The 20,666-nt window shown below is 41.7% G+C and overlaps 1 protein-coding gene across 10 annotated transcripts in view; it reads right to left on the bottom strand.

The window, feature by feature from the left end:
* CCDC148 (coiled-coil domain containing 148) overlaps window positions 1–20,666 on the bottom strand; it is a 122,048-nt gene that overhangs the window by 54,276 nt on the left and 47,106 nt on the right. For all 10 annotated transcript variants that reach the window (XM_039493501.1, XM_039493507.1, XM_039493498.1 and 7 more), the window contains 2 exons: window positions 17,399–17,537; window positions 14,385–14,591 (listed from right to left, as the gene is read on the bottom strand). In XM_039493501.1, the coding sequence (XP_039349435.1) occupies window positions 14,385–14,591; window positions 17,399–17,537 (346 nt within the window). The remainder of the gene's footprint in view (window positions 1–14,384; window positions 14,592–17,398; window positions 17,538–20,666) is intronic.

Raw genomic sequence — 20,666 nt, 5'->3', positions numbered from 1 at the left:
CCTAGGAGAAAACAGACCACAGTTGCTAGACGCAGGGGCCCTGGACTAGAACCCAGAGTAGGGGGCAGGTCCAGGTTCCCATACTAACCACTTGAGGTACGTGGTGTAGACTGGGCAGTGAAATTGAGGACTGCCTGGGACAGTTTCCCAATAGTTCTTTGACACCCCTGAAGGAGAGGACTACAGTGACCTGACTGGAAGGCCAAGCTATGAAGCAAGAGCAACCTGAGTTGCAGAGAGAGAAAGTGAGGTGGCAGGGTATGTGAACAAGTGGCAGAAGAGGGTGTCAGACCTGGATGGAGCTAATCCCCAGAACAGCCAGGAGAAGGTCCCCTAGTAGCAAGTGGATGCTGTTACAGGGGGGACTTGTTTACCATCGCAACTGTTGAGGTGGGGAAGCTCCTATTGTCTTTTTCCAGTGTGAGTTAATTGCTGCTCCACTTACATATATACATATATACTTCCTGTTCCCCACATTCACCTGCCCCTGTATTTTCCTTCCTTTCTTCCTCAGTCTCCTTCCCCACACCCTCTCTTTCTCTGCTATGCAGTGACAGAGTGATAGGTATGAAAGCCTGAGTCAGCACTCTGTTCACAGGAGCTCCAATCAGGCAACTGCCGATTGGAGCTGATTAAGCAGAGCTGTGCCTAAATGGTGGGTGGGGCAGAGGATTCTCCAGATCCGCTGGCCAGACACCATCAGTAACATCCTCCTCTTGGAGAGGACCCATCAACTCCCAGCAGAGGAAGAAATTAGAAGGAGAAGGTGGGGCTGGATAGGACATACACTACGCAAGCAGACAACCAGCATCACCAGACAGGCACTGCAGTGGAACCCCCAAGGCAAGCGGAAAAGAGGCCGCCCAAGAAATACCTGGCGACGCGACCTTCAGGTTGATAGCAAAAAAATGGGCTATACCTGGAACCAGCTAGAGCGAATGGCCCAGGATAGAAGACTATGGAGATCTGTGGTTGGCGGCCCATACCCCGGTTGGGGTGACGGGCATGAATGATGATGAATGACAAATAGGCACAGGAAGGAAGTGAAAAGGGAGGAAGCAGGCAGTAAGAGGGGAGAGAGATTGCTTGCCCCTGCTTGTAAAAGGAGCTATGTATGTTATACTACTGGGGGAATTCTGCGTCACTGCGTGTGCACAGAATTCCTGTCCCCTACAGCTTTCTTTGCTTCCCTGCAGAAAAATGACTTTCTGACAGGGACACACAACACTCCCTAGCTGCACATGTACATCTTTTCAGGCACCCAGAGCAGCTGGCGGGGAGGTAAATCACCCGAGAACTGGGGACATCCTAGCCAGTGGCTGGGATCCAGGGTCAGCTGCTAGTCCCAGCTGGGATGGAGGCAGGAGAGAATGGGACTTCCTCTTCACCTGCAAGGAGTGGCTGGGTCTGTGTCAGACCCACCCCCCAGAAGCCTTCCTCAGCTGCATGAAGTTCAGCATCCTGCTACCTGCCATCATTGCTCCTCAGCTATGGGGGCAGGGGTCACTGTAGAGGGAGCTACTCCCCATCCACCCAACCCCCGTGCATCCAGACACCCCTGCCAAGCCTCACTCTGTACAACCAGAACCTCCCTAAACCCTGTCCCACTCAACCTCAACCCCTGCACTTGCAGTCCCCTGCATCCAGAAGTCCTGCCTCCAGATCCCTAACCCTGCACCCAGACCACCCCACACTGAGTTCCTTGCACTCAAACCCCACTCTGATGAGCCCCACCACCCTGAACCCCCACATCACTGACCCTCACTTAGCTGCACCCAGACCTCCACCCCACCAAGCCACACGCCCCCAGTATCCAGACCCTTCTGCTCAGACACCCACACCCAGACCCTTCCACTGAGCCCCAACCATTTTCACCTGGAAGCCCCTGCGGAGTCCCATTGCCCCTGCACATGGAACCTGCCCAACAAGCCTCTGTGCATCCAGATCCCCTCACACCTAGATACCCCACTGAGCTGCCTGTACCCAGGCACACAGAATCCTTTCATCCCACATCTGGATCCCCCAACACTCAGCCTCTCCACACTTGGATCCTGCCTGCCCCACACCTGGTGTAGAGGGGCAGGGCCCCAGGGTGTTTCTGGGGTAGGCCCAGCCCTTGTGCTGTGTCAGGGTTGGGTGCAGCCTCACCCCTGAGTCCGTGTCCCCAGGATGGGGAGGCTGCAGAGTGATCTCCCACCTTCATGCAGCCAGTGGCCTGTGCTCTCCACTGCCATGCTGGAGCCTCTGCATTTATTTATTGACAAATAAAATTTGCAGAATTTTTAAATATTATGTGCAGAATTTTTAATTTGTTGGTGCAGAATGCCCTCAGGAGTAATGTTAGGAAGGTGGTGGGACTCCTTTATAAATAAACTGCACAAGGTGTTGGACCAGCACAAGGGTCTCTGCATAGTTTGTTGATTGAGACAGAAGCAGTACCCAGGAGGCCCTGTTACACAACCCCTAGCCTTTTTCATGCCTTCAGTCTCCCTTCTGCTTCCTCTGGTTTTTTTTCAGTTTTCTCATGGCTCACCACATTCGCTTATACATGTAGTTTCTCACCTATACCCTCTCATCTTTCCTAAGGGTAACCTGGGTACAGTCTCATTGAAAACAATAGGAGTCAGCAGCCACTTTACTAGGGGCAACCACTTTCATATGCAAAGGCTGTAGAGAAATCATGTCCATCTTGAAGAAGGGCAAAGTTTCACAAGTTTGATGTTAGAAATTGGGAGATCATGAGAAACTTAAACTACTAATATTTGAAGACATGATAAAAATGACAAGAGTTGGAAACTGAATTTACGCTAGGGATCTTAACATTGCTATAATTGGGGGATTGACCAAATTTAGCAATGATGGGTTTTTTGTTTTTTAAACAAATTTCTCTAGTGTAAACAGTTTTTAAATATTTATTTTTTAAAATAGTGTCTTGCAGGATAGCTTTTCCTTTAAAACTTCTCAGTTCTGTTTTCCTAGCTTAAGAAAATTGCTCATTTCAGAGTAATGCATCAATAGTTTGTTTTTAGATACTTTTTTAGATCAGAGTATTTTTATTCTGAGCAAAGCTTCAGTATGTTTACAGTGACATTAGCATAATATTTGATTCAATTTTCTACAAAGCAAGCTATATTAGATAGTAGTATACATACACGTTTTGGGTCCATAATATGACAATCTGGAATCTGCTTACTGTTTTAATTGCTACAAACTGAAGTTTGCATGTTAAAATAGTCAGAAGATGAAGTGTGGTTATGTTCAGAAAAGTAGCTATGTGAAAGTCACATCTTTTTACTTCAAAGATCTGACTGCTGTTCAGCATAATATCTGTTTACCTTAGTGACAATTTAAGGGTTTTTTTTAATGTCTTAGACTGAGAGCCAATACACCTATAGACCTGGATTCTATTCTAGCTCATGCATCATCGATAGAATGGTTAATTAAACTCCAGTTTCAAGGCCAAATTCTGTCCTTAGTTTCACCTGTACAGTACAAACATCCTTTACAGACAATGGGAGTTAGAGAGAAAAGATAGTTCAATTGTTAGGGTGACAGCCTAGGAGACCCAGATTCAATACCCTGTTCTGAAACAGATTTCCTTTGTGTGACCTTGGGCAAGCCACTTAAGTCTGTACCTCCCTGGATTATTTAATCCTGTAGGACTTTCAGATAGCACCTGTAGTCAAATCCAGTTTGCCTAAAAGTTGCCGTAACAAATCAGACAAGTTGTCCAGTTAGTCCAGTATCCTGTCTCTGACTGTGATCAGTACTGGAAACTTCAAAAAGACATAATCTTTGGAAACAGACAATTATGGAATAATCTGTTCATAGGGGAAGCTTCATTCTACCTCCCAACAGTTTGCAGTTAACTTATGCCCTGAAGCATGAAGATTTGTAGTTTTATTCTATTAACATAACTGGATGTCTTCATTATCCATATAAACATCTAATCCTTCCTTGAATTCTGCTAAACTCTTGGCTAGGATATTTGGTGTCCAGGAGTTCAATTGATTAATCATGGGTTGTATACAAAATATTTCCTTACATCAGTTTTGAATGTGCTGCCTTTCAATTTCAGATTATGTTCATATTATAGCTGCATTTAAAGATGACTGTTTAACAAGTAGAGAATTTTATCTTTACAAAAAGATTTAATCTTGTCTAGACCCAGAGTGTAAAGAGTCAGTGTAGGAATATTCACAATCAGTTAGGAAACTCAGTCATAGACTGGTAGCTATAAAACTCTCAATCCAATATGGGACCCGTCTCAGTTCCTTGGAGCTGAAAGCTTGTCACAGCATCTTAGCTCAAAACAATGTATCAATGCATGTCAGCTTTCATAGCCTGTCCTTGTATGTCCTCCCTTTTCAGTGAGTATTCTGTTTTTATACAGAACTTTTTTGTTCTTGATACAGGGAATGTCAAAGTTTTTATTAGCATGCTTAAACATTATATAGGCTGTCTCAGATATTTGCACCTACCTATACCTAAACTGTATCTCCATTTGTCACTTCTTTGATTGTTTGCTACTGCTTGAAACAGTAAAATCTTGTATATAGCCTTCTATAATTGTATGAACAGTTCTTTTGATCCTTTATTACTTCTGCAAAGTGCATCCCCTCCCTGTTCTGCTCTAGGTAAATATGCTTTCTTTGGGAAGAGACTTTGAATGTAAAATCTACTTTCTCTGCCTGCACAAGTATTCCGATTCACCATGTCTACAATTTTGAAGGAAAAAGTACATTAAAAGCTGTCACAAAACACCATAAAAATTTACAGTCAATTTTCAGAATAAAACCACACTTCAGCGTCTATAAACTGGGCAAATAATGTGAGGAAATTATGCAACTGAATCTGTAATATTGCCCATTTTCCTTTTATCTAAGTTTTGTGAACCATCATAGATGGTTGTTCAGCTCAATCAAAGGAAGAAGGGAACAGATACAGTTTAAGCGCCTACTCAGATTTTAACAAAATGCTTAAAAAATTAACTTACTAATATTTTCTCACCCATCCTTTTAGTCTAGTTTTGGCTCAAATTAAAAGGTATTTAGGTTCTTAATTTCCATTTAAATCAACAGGAGTTAGGGCCTTAAATACCTTTGAGGAACTAGGCCTTTGTTAATTAATCTCAGTGCACTTTCGCTCTGACTCCTTTAAAAGACTTTCCAGACCTACCCATCACCTACTACCAAGATAGCACTGAGCTTCTCCTGTATATAGCACCTGAAGCTCTAGCACAGGCTCACTGACACCGCCAAGGAGTCAGGGTGGGGGAGGCACATTACATGAAGTTCCCTCACCTGCTACAGAGACCTATTTCCTGCTGCTTCCATAAGTGGGTTAGTTGTGCGATGGTGATAGTTCCAACAGCGAAGTAACATTTATTGTGCTTACAGTTATGTGTGTTAATGACAAAACTAAGTCATCAGTAGCAGGACAACTGATTGGAAAGAATTTTTATGTCTGTATGTGGTACAAACAATTGTGAGAATCTGGTTAACAAAGTGTTCATTTGGTAATTTAGCTTGTATTTTGCTAATAACTGTCTTAATTACAAAACAAAACCAAACAACCAAACAACCCAGCAATTTGACTTCCAGATTAAACCCTGGGAAAAGTTTGTATTTTTTATATTTGTAAAAGGAGAAACTAAAATAGTGACTGATATGTAAATATTTAAGTAACCTGTGTAGATGGGGTCTATTAGAGGGCTTTAGGTGTCTCAATCATGGAATACTGTTCCAGAAAGGTAGACTGCTTAGAAGAAATGGGGTCTACTTAACCAAGAAAGGTAAAAGCATCTGGACACTGACCCTCCAATGTATTGAGGAGGGGCAGATGACAAAAGACCTCAGGTAAGAAAAAAAAAGAGTTATCTTAACAGAGGGCTAGATCTTGCTGCGGAAACAAATTACAGTAGGGTCATAGGAGAACAAGAAGGAAAGTAGATGAATCTGCTCAATATCTTGGATGTCTACACAAACGGAAGTAGTTCATACATAAGCTAAATTACTTAATTGGCATCACTAAGATTTGGTGGGATATAGCTTATTCAGGAAGGACATGCAGGAAAAAAGAGGGAAGAGATGTTGCATGATAAATCAAGAAAATAAACACTTGTTCTGAGATCCAAATGGAGGTGAGAGGTAGACCAGTTGAAAGTCTGAGTGGGAGAGGAAGAAGACAAGAATCCCAGTTAGCTGTAAAATTCCTCTTGGTAGCTGTCCTCTGCTTGCTTTACCTGCAAAGGGTTAAAAGTCCCCCAGGTAAAGAAAAGGAAGTGGGCACCTGACCAAAAGAGCCAATGGGAAGGTAGAACTTTTTTAAAATGGGAAAGAAATTTTCCATTTGTCTGTTCTCTTTGGGCTGCAGGGACACAGAGCAGCAATGCTATGTAAGGTTTGAACCAGGCATGAAATATTATCTTCCATACGTAGAAGGAATCACTGGAACAGAGAATGTTTAGATAGGCACAATCAGGTTTATTTTTTTTTATTTTGGCTTGTGGATCTCCTCTGTGCTAACCCCAGATGCTTTTGTTTGCTTGTAACCTTTAAACTGAACCCCCAAGAAAGCAAATTTTGGGTGCTTAATTTTTGGAATTGCTCTTTTAAAATCTAGCAAAAGCTTGAGCATGGAGCTTGCTGTTCATTTGGTCTGAGAATAGAGAAGGACCCTCAAACAGCATGTCCTGGATAGTATTCTGGACTTCATAGGGAAGACCAGAAGACTGCAACCAGATGAGCTGTTCATGGCTTCTTCAGTTGCCATGATTCTAGCTGCTGAGTCTTCTGCATCCAGCCCTGATGGTCTCACACCTAGTCTGCTTTCATTATCGAGGGAAGAGAAGTCCTGCCTAGTTTTCTCCAGAAGCAGTTCTCTGAACTTCTCCATGGAGCCCTATAAATCATACAACCCCAGCCGAGCCTGTTAGTTAGCAATATGCAGCTGCACCTCACTGTCAAATCTTCCTGCCAAATAAGTCCAGCCTCTTAGTGTTTTGATTTGGGGGTGACAACCTAGTGCCCCTGTCACATGCACACTCTCATTAGCTGCTATCATGACTAATCAGCCCACTAGTGGGTAAGTATAAAGGTCCTCAAAACCTCAGGAGGGTTCATAGTATTTTCTTTCTGCCCTTTTTGAGGTGGGAGGCAATGAAGATGGAGGCTGCCATAGAGCCTTTACAGGCTCTAGTATTGTCCCAATAATTGGCAGAGCCACCCTGGAGGTACCCACAGATAAGATGTCAACCAGGCTAGGCAAGGACTCCGATTGCCTCCATTTGTATGCTGCAGTCTCAATCTAACTCCTGATTCACTTTAAAATCATCAGGTGAGATGAAGTTGCTCTGGATAAAGCAACTTTATCTGGCGAGGAAGCCAAGATAGGAAGGGGTAGAATTTCTTCTACTGGCTGTTTGTTCTGCCTCTGGAACCTCTTCTTGATGCTTGGTACTGGGCCCGGTACTGGACTTTGAAGATGGAGCCACCTGGTGCACAGACTGCCCTTCTAGACCAGGGCACTGAGTAAGCACAGTGAGGAAAATATTTGGAAACGGGGAGGGTGGGGGGGGGAGGCCCACTGGTCAGCCCACATTCTAATACCTTTGAGGGGTTGAGGAGGTAGACTGTGAGAATACTGGCATGTCCTGCTTCAGACTTGTGAGATGTAAGATCCCACCTCACAATGTGACAACAAAGACTTCCCTTCCTCTGACCATAGAGGGGCTGATCCACTCAGGGCCGGGGGTGCCAAGAATGTGGTGATGGGTGGGGCATTGCCATCATTGCAGGCTTCCCTTAGGATGGTACTGAATGGCCACCTGAGTGGGAAGCAGGCAACTGCTGGTGGTGGATGGGGAAATAGTGCTGAAGGAGCCAACTCTTGTAATGATGGAGACACGGGCACAGAGGCAGAGCAGTTTTCTAGCTGCCACAAACAGCTCCAGGGTAGTTGGCACTGAGATGGCATCCTGTTGTGGTGCAAAGAAGATGACTGTGCTGCTTCTGGCACTCGGCTCGATGGTGAACTTGGCTGTGCTAAAGTTTTAGGCATGGATTTAGAGGAGGAGCACTTTGGTTTCAGGTGCTCTCTACTCCACTCCTTTTTGCATTTCTTACCAGATTTAGGGGGTAGAAACCCAAAGAGGCCCCCACCAGGGGAAGATGTCTTATTCCTTCCTCAGCATGGGCAACAAAGAGTGGTGCCGGGATTCCACTAAAGCTGGAGGTGTGTTTCTCAGTGAAGCTGCAGCACTTGGCAGTCAGACTGGGGTGGCTCTTACGGTGGCCTGAGCACGCCCTCCATCAGCAGGAATTTCAGCCTAGCCTTCAACTCCCTGCAACTCTAATACTGGTCTCTTACATGAGCTTCACCCAAGCACTTCAGGGAGATATTGTGAGGTTCAATGGCAGGGGCCTTGAGCAAGAAACAAGCAGCTTGAAACATGGTGAGCAGGGTTTACCTTGGAACCATAAGCAGAAAAAACTCAAAATGGGGAAAACAAGTCCAAAAACTTACAAATTATACTAAATCACTAGACTAACTGCAGTACATACACTGTTATACGCAATCAAAGACAACTCTTCTGGTATTAACAGAGTTCCAATGACCATTGTGAGTGAGTGGAGGGGGTGTAGAAGTGTCTCTGCCCTTTAGTTGCATCTAGTGGTGTGCAGCAGTAGGGGGAGGGTGAGCTGCCCAATGGGTGCAGCTGAGAGAAAAAGTTTCTGACAGCTACGTGCTGGGGTGCACAGACACTGAGTGGAATGCACATGTGCAATCACTTGAAGAACAACAGACCAAGGATCATGATGGATTTTCTATCACTGACCATTGAAAATTGGATGTTCTAGAAGACATGCTCTAGTTCAAAATAAATTATTGTGGGGAAGTGCTACGGCCTGTGTTATACAGAAGGTCAGACTAGATTAACACAATAGTTCCTTCTGGCCTATCTCTGATATAGATGGGAATCAGACTTAGGGTATTATTATTTTGTAAAATATGTCATTACCCTAGCCTTGTATACATGAATAAGTCATTTACTTTGCCCATTGGCTTGCTGGACCTGCCATACAAGTATGAACAAATGTAAAACTTCTCACCTACAATAAGTGAAGTGGGTTAACTGGCTTGCCTAAGTTCACAAAGTGTATATATTCAACTCCTAGGTCTTGCATTTAAGCCTTCAAATTCCCAGGCCCAGGCATAACCCACAAACCTACCGCTAATAACTCCCTAGACAAGTCATTTGGCTTTTCAATGCTCCAAATTTCCTGTCTGCAAATGGAGGTGATAAGTCTTTGAACTTCACCTGTAGATTGCTATATGTGTTACTGAAATATGTTGTGAGGTTGACAGATGCACACAGCCAACCTTTCAACTGCAACAAAGGACCAGCCAGACATGTGCTGCTGGCTCATTAAAGGGAATCTATTCTCCCAATGCCATCCCACAGACCTCTCAGAGACAGCACATATGCAATAGAGATTGCTTGACCAATAGGGACTGCCTGATCCCCATGTCACAGCAAAGATCTCTCTAGCAAGCTGGAAGAAAATATAAAAGAAGGGAAATGACATCACTTGGCCTCTCTCCCCCTCCAGTTCAACACCTGGAAGAACATCTGGAGGACAAAGACTTTGAACTAGGAAAGGATGCTCCCCGGCTGGAAAGTAGTCCCAGCCTGTGTATTAAAGAACTGTAACCTGCTTGTACCATCTGTCAGGATGAGAAAAGCTGTATGATTCAACTCTTGCTTAGATTAAAAGTTTAGGATTTAGAAATCATGTTTACTTTTTCTTTTCTGACCTTTATGCCTACCACTTGAAGTCTTTCTGTAGTTAATAAATCTGTTTTATATTTTACCTAAAACAGTGTGTTTTGGTTGAAGTGCCTGGGAAATCTCAGCTTAGTTTACAAAGGTGAGTATGTGTCCCCTTGACATTCTGGCAGGAGTGAACTACTTTAATGAATGTGCGCTGTCCAAGGCAGCCTTGAGCAGTGTAACAGGGTACAGTCCTGGGATGTAGGGTTGGAGCTGGGGGGAACTGGTTGGAGCCTTTCTATTGATGGTTCATGAGTGACTGGGAAATCATTCATGTAACTCAGTTGGGTGTGTCCCTGCCAGTGGATGTCTGTGTAAGTACAGTGCCTTTCAGAGGTTTGTAGCTTGACATCAGCATCAGTGTGAATGGCAACCTAGGCTGGTGTATTTAGAGGGCTGAGCAGTCCCACAGTCCAGGTTGCACCCTAGGAACCTCATCACAGTTGAAAAGATGCCAGATCTGGCTAGCTGAGAATTCCTGCAACATAGGGGAGCTCTCAGCTGGTGCAGAGACAGAACACTTGGCTTGTGCATCACTTCCTCCATTTGGGCCACTGCTTGGGAAGTGTGTGAGGTACAGAAAGGAGTGTGACCAGAGTTCTGCACTTCAGCTATACTCAGCTGGCAAATGGTCCCCTATGGACAGTTGCTGTCTGAAATATGTTAGAAGAGCCCCAGGCTGCTTTACCCAAAGCCAGGGCACTAAGCTGATCCACTAGTCTTGGAGACATAACTAATAACCCTAATTACCACCCACACAGACCCACTGCTGTGCCTAACAGAAGGTCAGTGAAACAGAGGATCTAGGCCAGCAGGTATACCAAGCTAACATAGAAAAATAGTTTCATTTAAAGAACCAAATTCTTCTCTCAGCTATACTTCTGTAAATCTAGAGTAACTGAATAATTTGATCCAATTTCAGTTTTCTTGTTTTATAATACCTTTTGGATAGAACCAAAAGCAACTGACAAGTACTTGCTAACCAATAAGAGTTCAAGAGAGATAACATTAGAAAAGTGAAAATAATGCAGCATGTACGCTTTCAAATGTTAATTTCTGTGTAAGTGGAAAAATCAGAGCCCAGTTCAAACAACTTTTACCATGCCTTTTACAGATCTTTCATGCTCAGAAATGTGAGACTTTCCCCATCATACATGCCTTAGGTATCAACATCGTATCACTTTCCTCTTCTTTGTGTTCAGATCCTTCCTTCCTTCCCATCCTATTCTCTACAGAAAAAGAGGTGTTACCATCTCCGGTATTCTGTTAACAGTTACACCTTCCAGAATATTTGTGAACCATTACCAGAAGCCCTCTGACAGAGACAAGCAAGCCATGGCATCCACATTCTAGATGTGAATTCTCATAAGTAAACAAAAGAGGAAATTGAAATTCATTATATCGTTCTTCAGAAACAGACTACCATTAAATTTTAAGAATTGGTGGTAGTGCTGTTGATCAATAATACACTGTTATACTTAACATGTCTGTGGGGAACATTTGAGGATCTCAAAGCTATTTGCAAGAACTTATGAGTAGAGCTGGGTGAAAATTTTTGAACAGTTTGTCAAAAAACTGCAGTTTAGGTCATTCAACTGTTTGCAAATTTGGTACAAATTTGCCCAAAAGTTTTGGCCAAAAACATTTTCTGGGCTAGATTCAGAAGGGAATTTAGGCACCATTCACAGATCAGTGGAGGTGACACTTCCCCTTTACAACCTTTAGCACAGTGGTTAGAACACTCACCTGGGCTGTGGGAGACATAGGTTTGAATGTCCACACTGGAACCATTTAAACCTTGTCTCCCTATTCCCAGGTAAGTGCCCTAACTGCTATACTCAGGGCCGGCTCCAGACCCCAGCGCGCCAAGTGCGCGCTTGGGGCGGCGTCCCAGCAGGAGGGCGGCAGGCGGCTCCGGCGGACCTCCCGCAGGCATGCCTGCGGAAGGTCCGTTGGTCCCGTGGCTCCGGTGGAGCATCCGCAGGCATGCCTGCAGGAGGTCCACCGGAGCCGCGGGACCAGTGGACCCTCCGCAGGCACGTCTGCGAGAGGTCCACCGGCGCCGCGGGACCGGCGACCGGCAGAGCGCCCCCCGCGGCGTGCCGCCCTGGCTATTCTGGTGTGAGTCTCTCCTTTTAAAGCTGTTTCACTTTGAATAAAATACACTGGGCCTGGTGGTTAGGGTACTCATTTGGGAAGGGATAGACCTGGCTTCAAATCCCTATCCAAGAGCAGAGATTCAAATTTAGGTTTCCCAAATCCAAAGTGTGTGTCCTAAGTACTGGGCTAAAAGTTAGAGGGGAAGCGCAGATATTCTTTTCCTCTTTCTTTGTGAATCTAGCTCTATAGAAATGCTTGGAAACAAAATGTTCATTTGATTCACCAACATACTTTTTCAATTTGCCAAAAATTCTAAAAAATAAATTTGTTCTGACCCAAATTGAATTTAACATTTTTCAGAACTGCCTCTGAACTGAAAAAACAAACCAAACAAACAGTTATTTACCCAGATCTGCTCATGAGGTAAGTCTCATAACCCCCATGTGAGGTAGGGAAGTATCATCAGATACTTTACAGAAGAGGCAACTAATGCACAAAGATGTTGTGTGGCTTGCGCTGGTAACAAATGAAGCCTGTGGCAGACCCAGAACAGAACCCTAGTGTCTTGGCTCACAAATCTCACACTTTAATGTTTGAGACCATTCTTCTTCCCTTAGAATGGAGCCTCATTTTCCCCCACCCACAGAATGTGTGAAGCCCATCAAAACTGATACGATCACATTTACAAACAACTATTTTAACTAAAAAAGGATAAAAATACAGCAAAGGCTGCATCTACACTCGTAAACTATTTGATAAATATGAATCAGAGTAGAGAATACTCATTTTATTTATGACTAGTATTACACTACTGCCCAAAAATGTGCTAGGCACTGTATTGTCATGATGGAAAACTTGATCCCGTCCCCCAAGAGTATACAGTCTAAAAAGGCAAAAGATTTGATGAAGGGTTGGTAAGAGGGATACAAAATACAAACAAGGAGATCAGGATGATGATTGGCACAGATCTTATTTTCATGTTTGTTGCTCTTCTTTGTCCATCTGTTCATCCAAACTGCTCCTTTATTTGCCCCTTCGGGGATCTTTTTTTCTAGAACTACTTGAAAAAAAATTATTTTTTTTTGCATGAAAATGTCAATTTTCTTCAGCTTTTTTCAAAATTGGAGTTTTTCTTTATGAGAAATAGAAAAACAAAAACCACAGATCTTTCCCTTTTTTCCCCTCGCCTCCTTTCCAACCTTGCCCACCTTCAGTCATCCAGTGGCAAAATGGAAGGGGGAAAATTAAAAAAAAAAAGGGAAGGGGAAGAAAAAAGGGCAGAAAAGGAAAACAATTTCAAAATCAAAAATTTTTGAACTATAAGTTTCTAATCAATAAAAAAAATTTCATATAGTGTTGATGAAATTTTTCACAAAAATGTTTTCCATTTTTTGTCTAGTTCTACTTTCTTCCATTATTTATTATTCACACTAGAAAAGAAAAAGCAGGGGAAGACAGGTGATCATACAAGCACAGTGATGCTTAGCACGTGTCAATTTTTTATTTTGGTTTCTTTTTCTACTTTCGGCCTTCCCCAATTCTCCATTTTCTTCTCTGTGCCCATCCACCCAAGAAGAGCTGACCTTAACATGTAAAAGCAGTGTGGTGGGTCCAAGGGCAAGGGCTTCCTGCATGGCCTCACTTGTCTCTGGGTGCTTGGTCCAATGAGCATTTTGTTTCTCACTACACTGATGTTATTCCAAGTTTTCCCTCTAACCCTAACCCCTTTGCTCTCAACTGTCCCCACTTTTAGTCTCTTGTGTCTAATCACTTTATCTAACCTTCTCTCAATCTTAAAGGACTCACATTGCTAGTGTAGATACAGCTTTAGAGAGAGTTATAACAATGAAGTCCAGCACCAGTGGAAAAAGGACACTTCGGAAAGTAAGGTGAAGTTCTGGTATGAAAACTTTTAGCTTTTCTCATGTCAAGGTTATTATTCATACATGCTTATTCTTGATAGGCCAGATCCATAGCTGGCATTAGATAGCATAGCACCATTGACTTCAATGAGCTGCACTGATTTATACTAACTAAGGTGCTCAGCATGTATTTTTAAATAACCTCTATTAGCATAAGAAAATATTTTTGTAAAGCTATTCAAGCATGCATGAAATCTAAAGAAGTCAAACAGGAGCTCTGGTATAAAATAGAGTAACCTCATCATTTGCGGTTCAAGTTGCACAAGAGAATAGAGGGATAAAAACATACAGATCTCTGCCAAAAGATCAGTCTTCTTCACTCATGTATGGGTATATACTTTTCTTGTAATAAAAGGCTGCCCAGAAGGATTAAATCAGACTAGTAAAAACAAGAATGACAACCAGTCTCCATTAGGATTTTTTCTCCTAATACTATGGGTTATGCAAGATTTTTGCTTGAGTTAAGTTTAAATCCACCAGGATACAACTACCAATATATTTATGTGTGGTCTTGTAATTGAGCCTACCTTTCCTTTCAGATCAGCACAGATTTCCTGTTGCTTTCTTCTATTATTAGCCAACATCACTTCTGTCTCATGAGCAGCACAGGCTTCAGCAATAGTCATTACTGCTTTCAGTAAAAAGGTTTTTCTAGCCTGAGCCCAGTTTAGAATCAAAGCTTTACGTTGATTCCTAGCAAAATGATACTGGTCCCAAAGCTTTTCATGAGCAACCTAAAAAGTAAAATTTCAAAAAGATTTAAAACCATATATAAAAGAATAAATAATTCTGGACATTAATTTTAATGACTTGTAAGTTTGAAGTAAATTAACAATATTCCCAGGGAACTGAAAATGTAGGTTCTGATTTTGGTAGGTGCTGAGAGTCTTCTGTGAGGTGCTCAGCACCCTCAATTTTCCTAACTTCAGCAGGATTTGAGTTCACTTCACAGGAGGTACTCAACACCTTGCAAGATCAGACCCTTAGTGACAAATTTATGTTCTCCTTTATGGTACTATAGCTCCACTGAGTTGCAATAATGTAGCATAAAATAATTTAATTTACCTCACTATTTTTCCTAATGTGAAATCTACTTTTACCCTTCTTTGACCCCTGCAGTTGTCCAAAATTAAGGATCCTATAGATTGTTTTGGTTAGGAGGGGAGCCATTGATGATGGAGCCAGGTAACTTTGATGCAATCCCGTTTATTTACAAAAATGTATGAAGTTCTGTTTCTCTGAACACAGAAGGAATCAAACAAATAGGAGATAGTTTCTTTGCTGCTGAAAAAGGCATGGAACTATGAGCATGCAGCCAAAAGGTCTTTCTTTAGGCTTTCCTCAGGGCTATGCTCTCAGCACTTGTTCAGGCTGTACCCTTGGCTTTCCCCTCCTTCTCTGGTCTTTATGCCCGTCTCTCTCTCTCACTCACTCACACACACCTCTTCATAAATAATACCAGCAAAACCCCTCTGCCCATATGTGCCTTTGTTTTGGGTGGAAGCTGCTGTTTCAGCTATCTGGTTCCATAAAGGAGCTTAACTCATTCTTACATTTATCCCAAAGGAAGGGTGGCTGTTACAACCATTAGTTTCAACATGTTTTAGCCCAATCCATAAAATACTAGGAATACATTTTGGTTCTTTCAACAATGTAAGTCAAAAAAAAGAGAGGCATCTTTAATCTTCTCAAAGAGTCCAGAAGCTGTACTGGGGAGGGATAGCTCAGTGGTTTGAGCATTGGCCTATTTAAACCCAGGGTTGTGAGTTCAATCCTTGAGAGGGGCACTTAGGGATTGGGGGCAAAAATCAGCACTTGGTTCTGCTAGTGAAGGCAGGGGGCTGGACTCAATGAACTTTCAAGGTCCCTTCTAGTTCTAGGAGATGGAAATAATTGGAGAAAAACCTTTCATTACTTCCTTTCACCCATCTATTCAAGGCTTGAGGCTTCAATGGAAACAGGATCAGGGCCTTATTCCACAAAAATCCATTGAAATCAACAGGACTACTATCATAATAAGGCATGATAGCGTGAGGAAGACTAATAGTCATTTTCAGGACAGGGACTGTCTCTTATTCTGTTTATGTTCCATTCCTAGCACAACAGGGCCCCAAATCTCTGGATTTCTAGACACTATCATGTAAATAATAATGCTACAATTGCCCCTTGCATTTATCCACAATATTTGACAAGCATGCCCATCTTAAAGTAGATGCAAAGTACCATGAGAGGCAACTCCTCTTAGGAGGAAAAAGAAAAACATTCAACAATTTCTTTAAAAATATTTATGTATCTGAAATATCCCATATGTTAAAATCTATGATTTTAGTTCATTATTCAAAGACTTTCCCAGTATGAAGCACTTTTAAAAATTAAATACTTTCCATCTAATATCCAACTGTTAGCATTTTGCTTGTTTCATAAAGCCTAATATATGCTAATTTCACACCTGACAAACATTCAAAAAAGAAACAAATATACAAGCTTCTAAAATATGCTGCCAATCACTAATGCAGAATTAAACAACCCCAGTTAAGTTATGCTAATATTATGTAACTATTTTCAGAATTAGTTTTAGTATTGTTGTAACATTTCTATATTTAGAATGCGACATATAGTTGTTTAAGAGAATAATGGATCAAAACTGGAATATAATCCAATAGTTTTGGATTTTTAAAAATGGACCCTTTCAAGGATGGAAGGCCTAAAACTAGACCTACACATTTTATTTTTATATATGTGACAAGGCCCATGCTCTCTCATTGCATCTTCCAGCTCAGTTCCTGGGAGCAGGAGAAGTATTGAAATTCACAATAAATTCTCCTAGAAGGATTGACCATCATCCCTTTTTGCCACAAAAGAGCATCCAGAGAAAAAAAAGATACTCACTTTTTGTACATTTTTTCCCACTCTGCCCTGAAAAGATTTACAGGATTCCATGAACAACGATAGAGTGCAAACTCCCCCCATCCCCCTGAAATCTGTTTGTAAGGCATTATGCTTACTGAAGGCACTTTTGGTAGCATCTCTTTTAGTAAAATATACTCTTTAAGAGTTCGGGGTAACCTTCCCCCCTTTTCCCTCAACTGTATGCTTTGGAATAGTTAGAATGATCGGTCCCAGAGTGTAACAATACTGTGTCTGCTCATAAGAGGAGAATAGGGAGGCAGAGTGCAAGGATAGTATGATGTACACGTAAACACTTATAAGCACAAACTATCCTAGCAAGCTGGATTTGTTGTGGTTGGTTGTCCAGAAGAGTAGATACAATTAGAAAAGTGCCACAGTTCTCGTTTTGGAGAGGTGATACATTTTCAGAATTCTCTTAAAGGTAACTGAGCAAACTAAGCATGAACTGGGATACTCAGTCTTGACTGTATTTATAAACATGAAACCTGTCTCTTAACCACTATAAGCTGAATTCATTTCAAAATATAAATTTTTTTCTCCTAAGCTTTGGTAATAAAAGTGTATTAGTCTAGTACTTTTTTTTAATCAATTTTTTTAAAGGGAACTTTCTAGCATATGAAGTGGCACTGACCAGATCATGCCTAGATTTGTGAGGCAGATGTCTCTGTAGCATATCCAAGTACAGAGTTCTTCTGCTCTGAAGGTCACTTGGATACTGATTTATAACAGTCTGATAAACCCAGTGATCATCTTCACTCCAGCCTACGTTCCTGTAAGCAATCAAATCCAACAAATTTTAAATGGATTAGATACGAAAATCATAAAATTTGCATTTGATTTCTTTCTTTAAGGCCTGCCCCTGCAATGAGCTCTGAGTGAGCATACCCCTGCACCTGAGTAGAGTCCTGTTAACATCAAAGGAGTTCTGAATCGATACTGGGGTCTTCCTTCATTGAACTCATTGCAGGGACAGGGAACAGATATATAAATTGTCTTAACTACAGTAAATGGCATTTCTAAACATGGCTATTTATCATGTCTTTATAAAAGTGAACAGTTTTTTTCTTAACTTGGCTTTATAGTAAAAGAGTATAGAACTACTGTATATCGCTTTTCTTAAAGTAATTACAATAATCTAATATTTTACAAAAGATGGAAAATCTGGGGTAAAGAAGGAAGGAGCTCATATCTATCTAGGTTGTTCTATGGCATTCATTAATATGTCTGTGCACCAATGAGATGATCTTATAGTATCTGAGTATGGCTTAAGGCCATATTTAAATAGCTTTTATAAACTTCCTTGGCCAAAACGGCATGACCAGGGTACAGAGAATAAGAGGGACATAGAAATTTACAACCTTTTAAATTGGATGACAGAGTAATCAAGTCTTCATTCAAGGTCAGATTATCCTTAGCCCCTGTACAGGTGCACAGAGGATACAAAAATGGTGCCCATACACAGGTCAGATATGACTGGATTTATAGAGAAAATGAAAAAGGTGTGCTAGGACAAACAAGACAAAAGAAATCCATGCTTGTGAATTGTTCTTGAGGAAAAGAGGGAAAAAAACAAAAATCACTTTTTTTTGTCCTGGACTTTGTCCTAGTCCTTCTTTAATGAGTTCAGCCCCTTCCCAACCTCAAGCTTATAAAAAAGAAACACTTACATAAAGTAAAATAAAGACAGCAGAGGGTAGTTTGCCCAAACTTTGAGGAGAGCAATCAGCACTCCTATTTCCTTCCACGTCTCTCCCTAGCTGCTGGAAGGCGGTTCCTGTATAGCTGGAGCCATTCCTCAACAGGCTTCACCAGAACCCTGAACTACACTTCTGGCTGTCCTGGAGATCACAATTTCCAGCCTGCTGGGTTCACTTGGCCTCATGAAAGAGCAAGACAATGGCTAGAACTATAAGAACCAGCTTACCACTACAAAGAGATGGAAGTTCCAGCCCTCCTTGCTTTGGGGTTGCCACCTCTGAGGTGCAAAAAATCCACAGGACATCTAGGATGATCCTGAGCCCATATATCTGGACAGTTGGCAGTGTGCACTGAGCACCCTTACAGATTTCTCAGGACAGTTTTCTCAAAAAAGGGCTGATCTTGGGAAAACCTAGCCAGGAGGCAACACTACTTTGTTCCTGGAACTCTGGCCTCAGCTCCGGAAACAGTGATGGTTGTATTGATTTTCCCAAACCCTATACTGCTTCCCTTAAGCCTCTTTCTCGGTAAGGATATTTTTCTATTCCACAGGTATTGTTCCTGGAATGGGGTAGTGCTGACCCAAAGGGGTCCCTTCAGGCCATTACAGAGAGAAAGAAAGAAAGATTGAGAGAGAGACAAGATATAGTGCTAACATATGTGAAAGTACTTAAGAAATGACATTGCGTTAAAGATCCCAAGTGAAATATAATTGGTTAAAAAATGTCACTTCTGACCGTTATATCCTCTATAATAAAAGTGTTGTAACAATATTTTATTTTCATTCACTTAGTCAAGGTGGCTCAGGAAGTTTCCACTGGTGAAGAATACAATTTTTTTTTTAATATATAAACGGGCCCTACATGTTTATTGCTTGATTTCCAAGGAAGAATGCCTGAGTTCATATCTAGCCCCAGTAGGTAAAATTTAACTGAGTATGAAATGAACATATGGTGTGAAGCTAGCAGACAGATTCTAAATTAAATAAAAGAAGAAAGAAGGGGGGAGAGAGGTGACACATGAAAGCAATTATGCAGATACAAAGGTGTGAATTGCCAAAAAGGTGTGTGGTTTATCCAAACTCTGGATTAATATGTGCAAAATGTAGCATAAGCCTATTATGACTCAAACTATCATCATTGTTCATATAAAGTTTTCCCCCTTTTGGTGAGTAGGGGCACCAATGTGACTCAGTAGAAAATATGTGGAACACGGATGCCTTGTAAGGACTGTTTTTTTGTTCTGTGTTTGTACAGCATCTGGCACAATGAGGTTCTGGTCCATGACTAGGGCACCTGGATACTACAGTAATACAAACAATAAAAAAAATAAAGTATTGATAGCAGTCTCAGCACACGAACTTAGTCACCGTTAGTCTCTTCATGCCTGTATGCAATGTGTGGCTTGAGTCATGCTGGAACACAATTGAAACACTTTCTTTTGGGAGGCAGAATGCTGTTCCAGTACTACTGGAAGCACATTCTGCACTTTAGGGGGAAAAAAAAAAAAAAAAAAAAAGTACTTGAGCACTGATTACAGCTGAACCCAGGCAGCTGAAGGGGCTTTGATCTTGCAAGATGCTAAGCAATTTACCTCCCACTACCCAGTTGCACAGAAATTAGACCTATAGGGATGATTGGTTACTGTTTATGGAAGTTTTGCAGATCACATGGCTGAATGTGAAGCCAAATCTGTTATCTTGCATGTTAACAGTGACTATACACACTATTGTACTGAATGGTTTAGGAGTATGTCTGATTTTTATAGATGGTGTGCATTCACTGTCACTCCAACACAAAGAACTATGACATAAGAAAAGTGCAAGGAGACCAGTTACCTCACAAATCATCTCTTTCTTCTCCTTAACATAATTGCTATGCTCCTCCAGAACATTTCAGCCCAGTTTTCATCTGAGATTAACTATTTGAATGGCAGGGGAATTATGTGCAGTCAGAGGCCCAAAATTATGGAACAAACTTGTGCAAAACATTAGGCTGAATGAGCACTGATCTTTTTTCAGCTTATGCTGCAAGACCCACCTATTTAAACAACCAAACTGTAACAGCACTCATTGCAGAAGGAATCATCCATCAGACATATTGCTATAAGAAAATGGATTAAAGGAGACAGATGGACAGTTTGGCTTTCTCGAGATTATGTGACATATTTTTAATATTATGAGGTAGTCAAACATTACAGTG

Source organism: Mauremys reevesii, linkage group 11 (genome assembly GCF_016161935.1).
Source record: "Mauremys reevesii isolate NIE-2019 linkage group 11, ASM1616193v1, whole genome shotgun sequence".
In the NCBI taxonomy this organism is placed as follows: domain Eukaryota; kingdom Metazoa; phylum Chordata; order Testudines; family Geoemydidae; genus Mauremys; species Mauremys reevesii.
The sequence above is the reverse complement of the archived record's forward strand: the minus strand, read 5'-3'. Positions and strand labels throughout refer to the sequence as shown.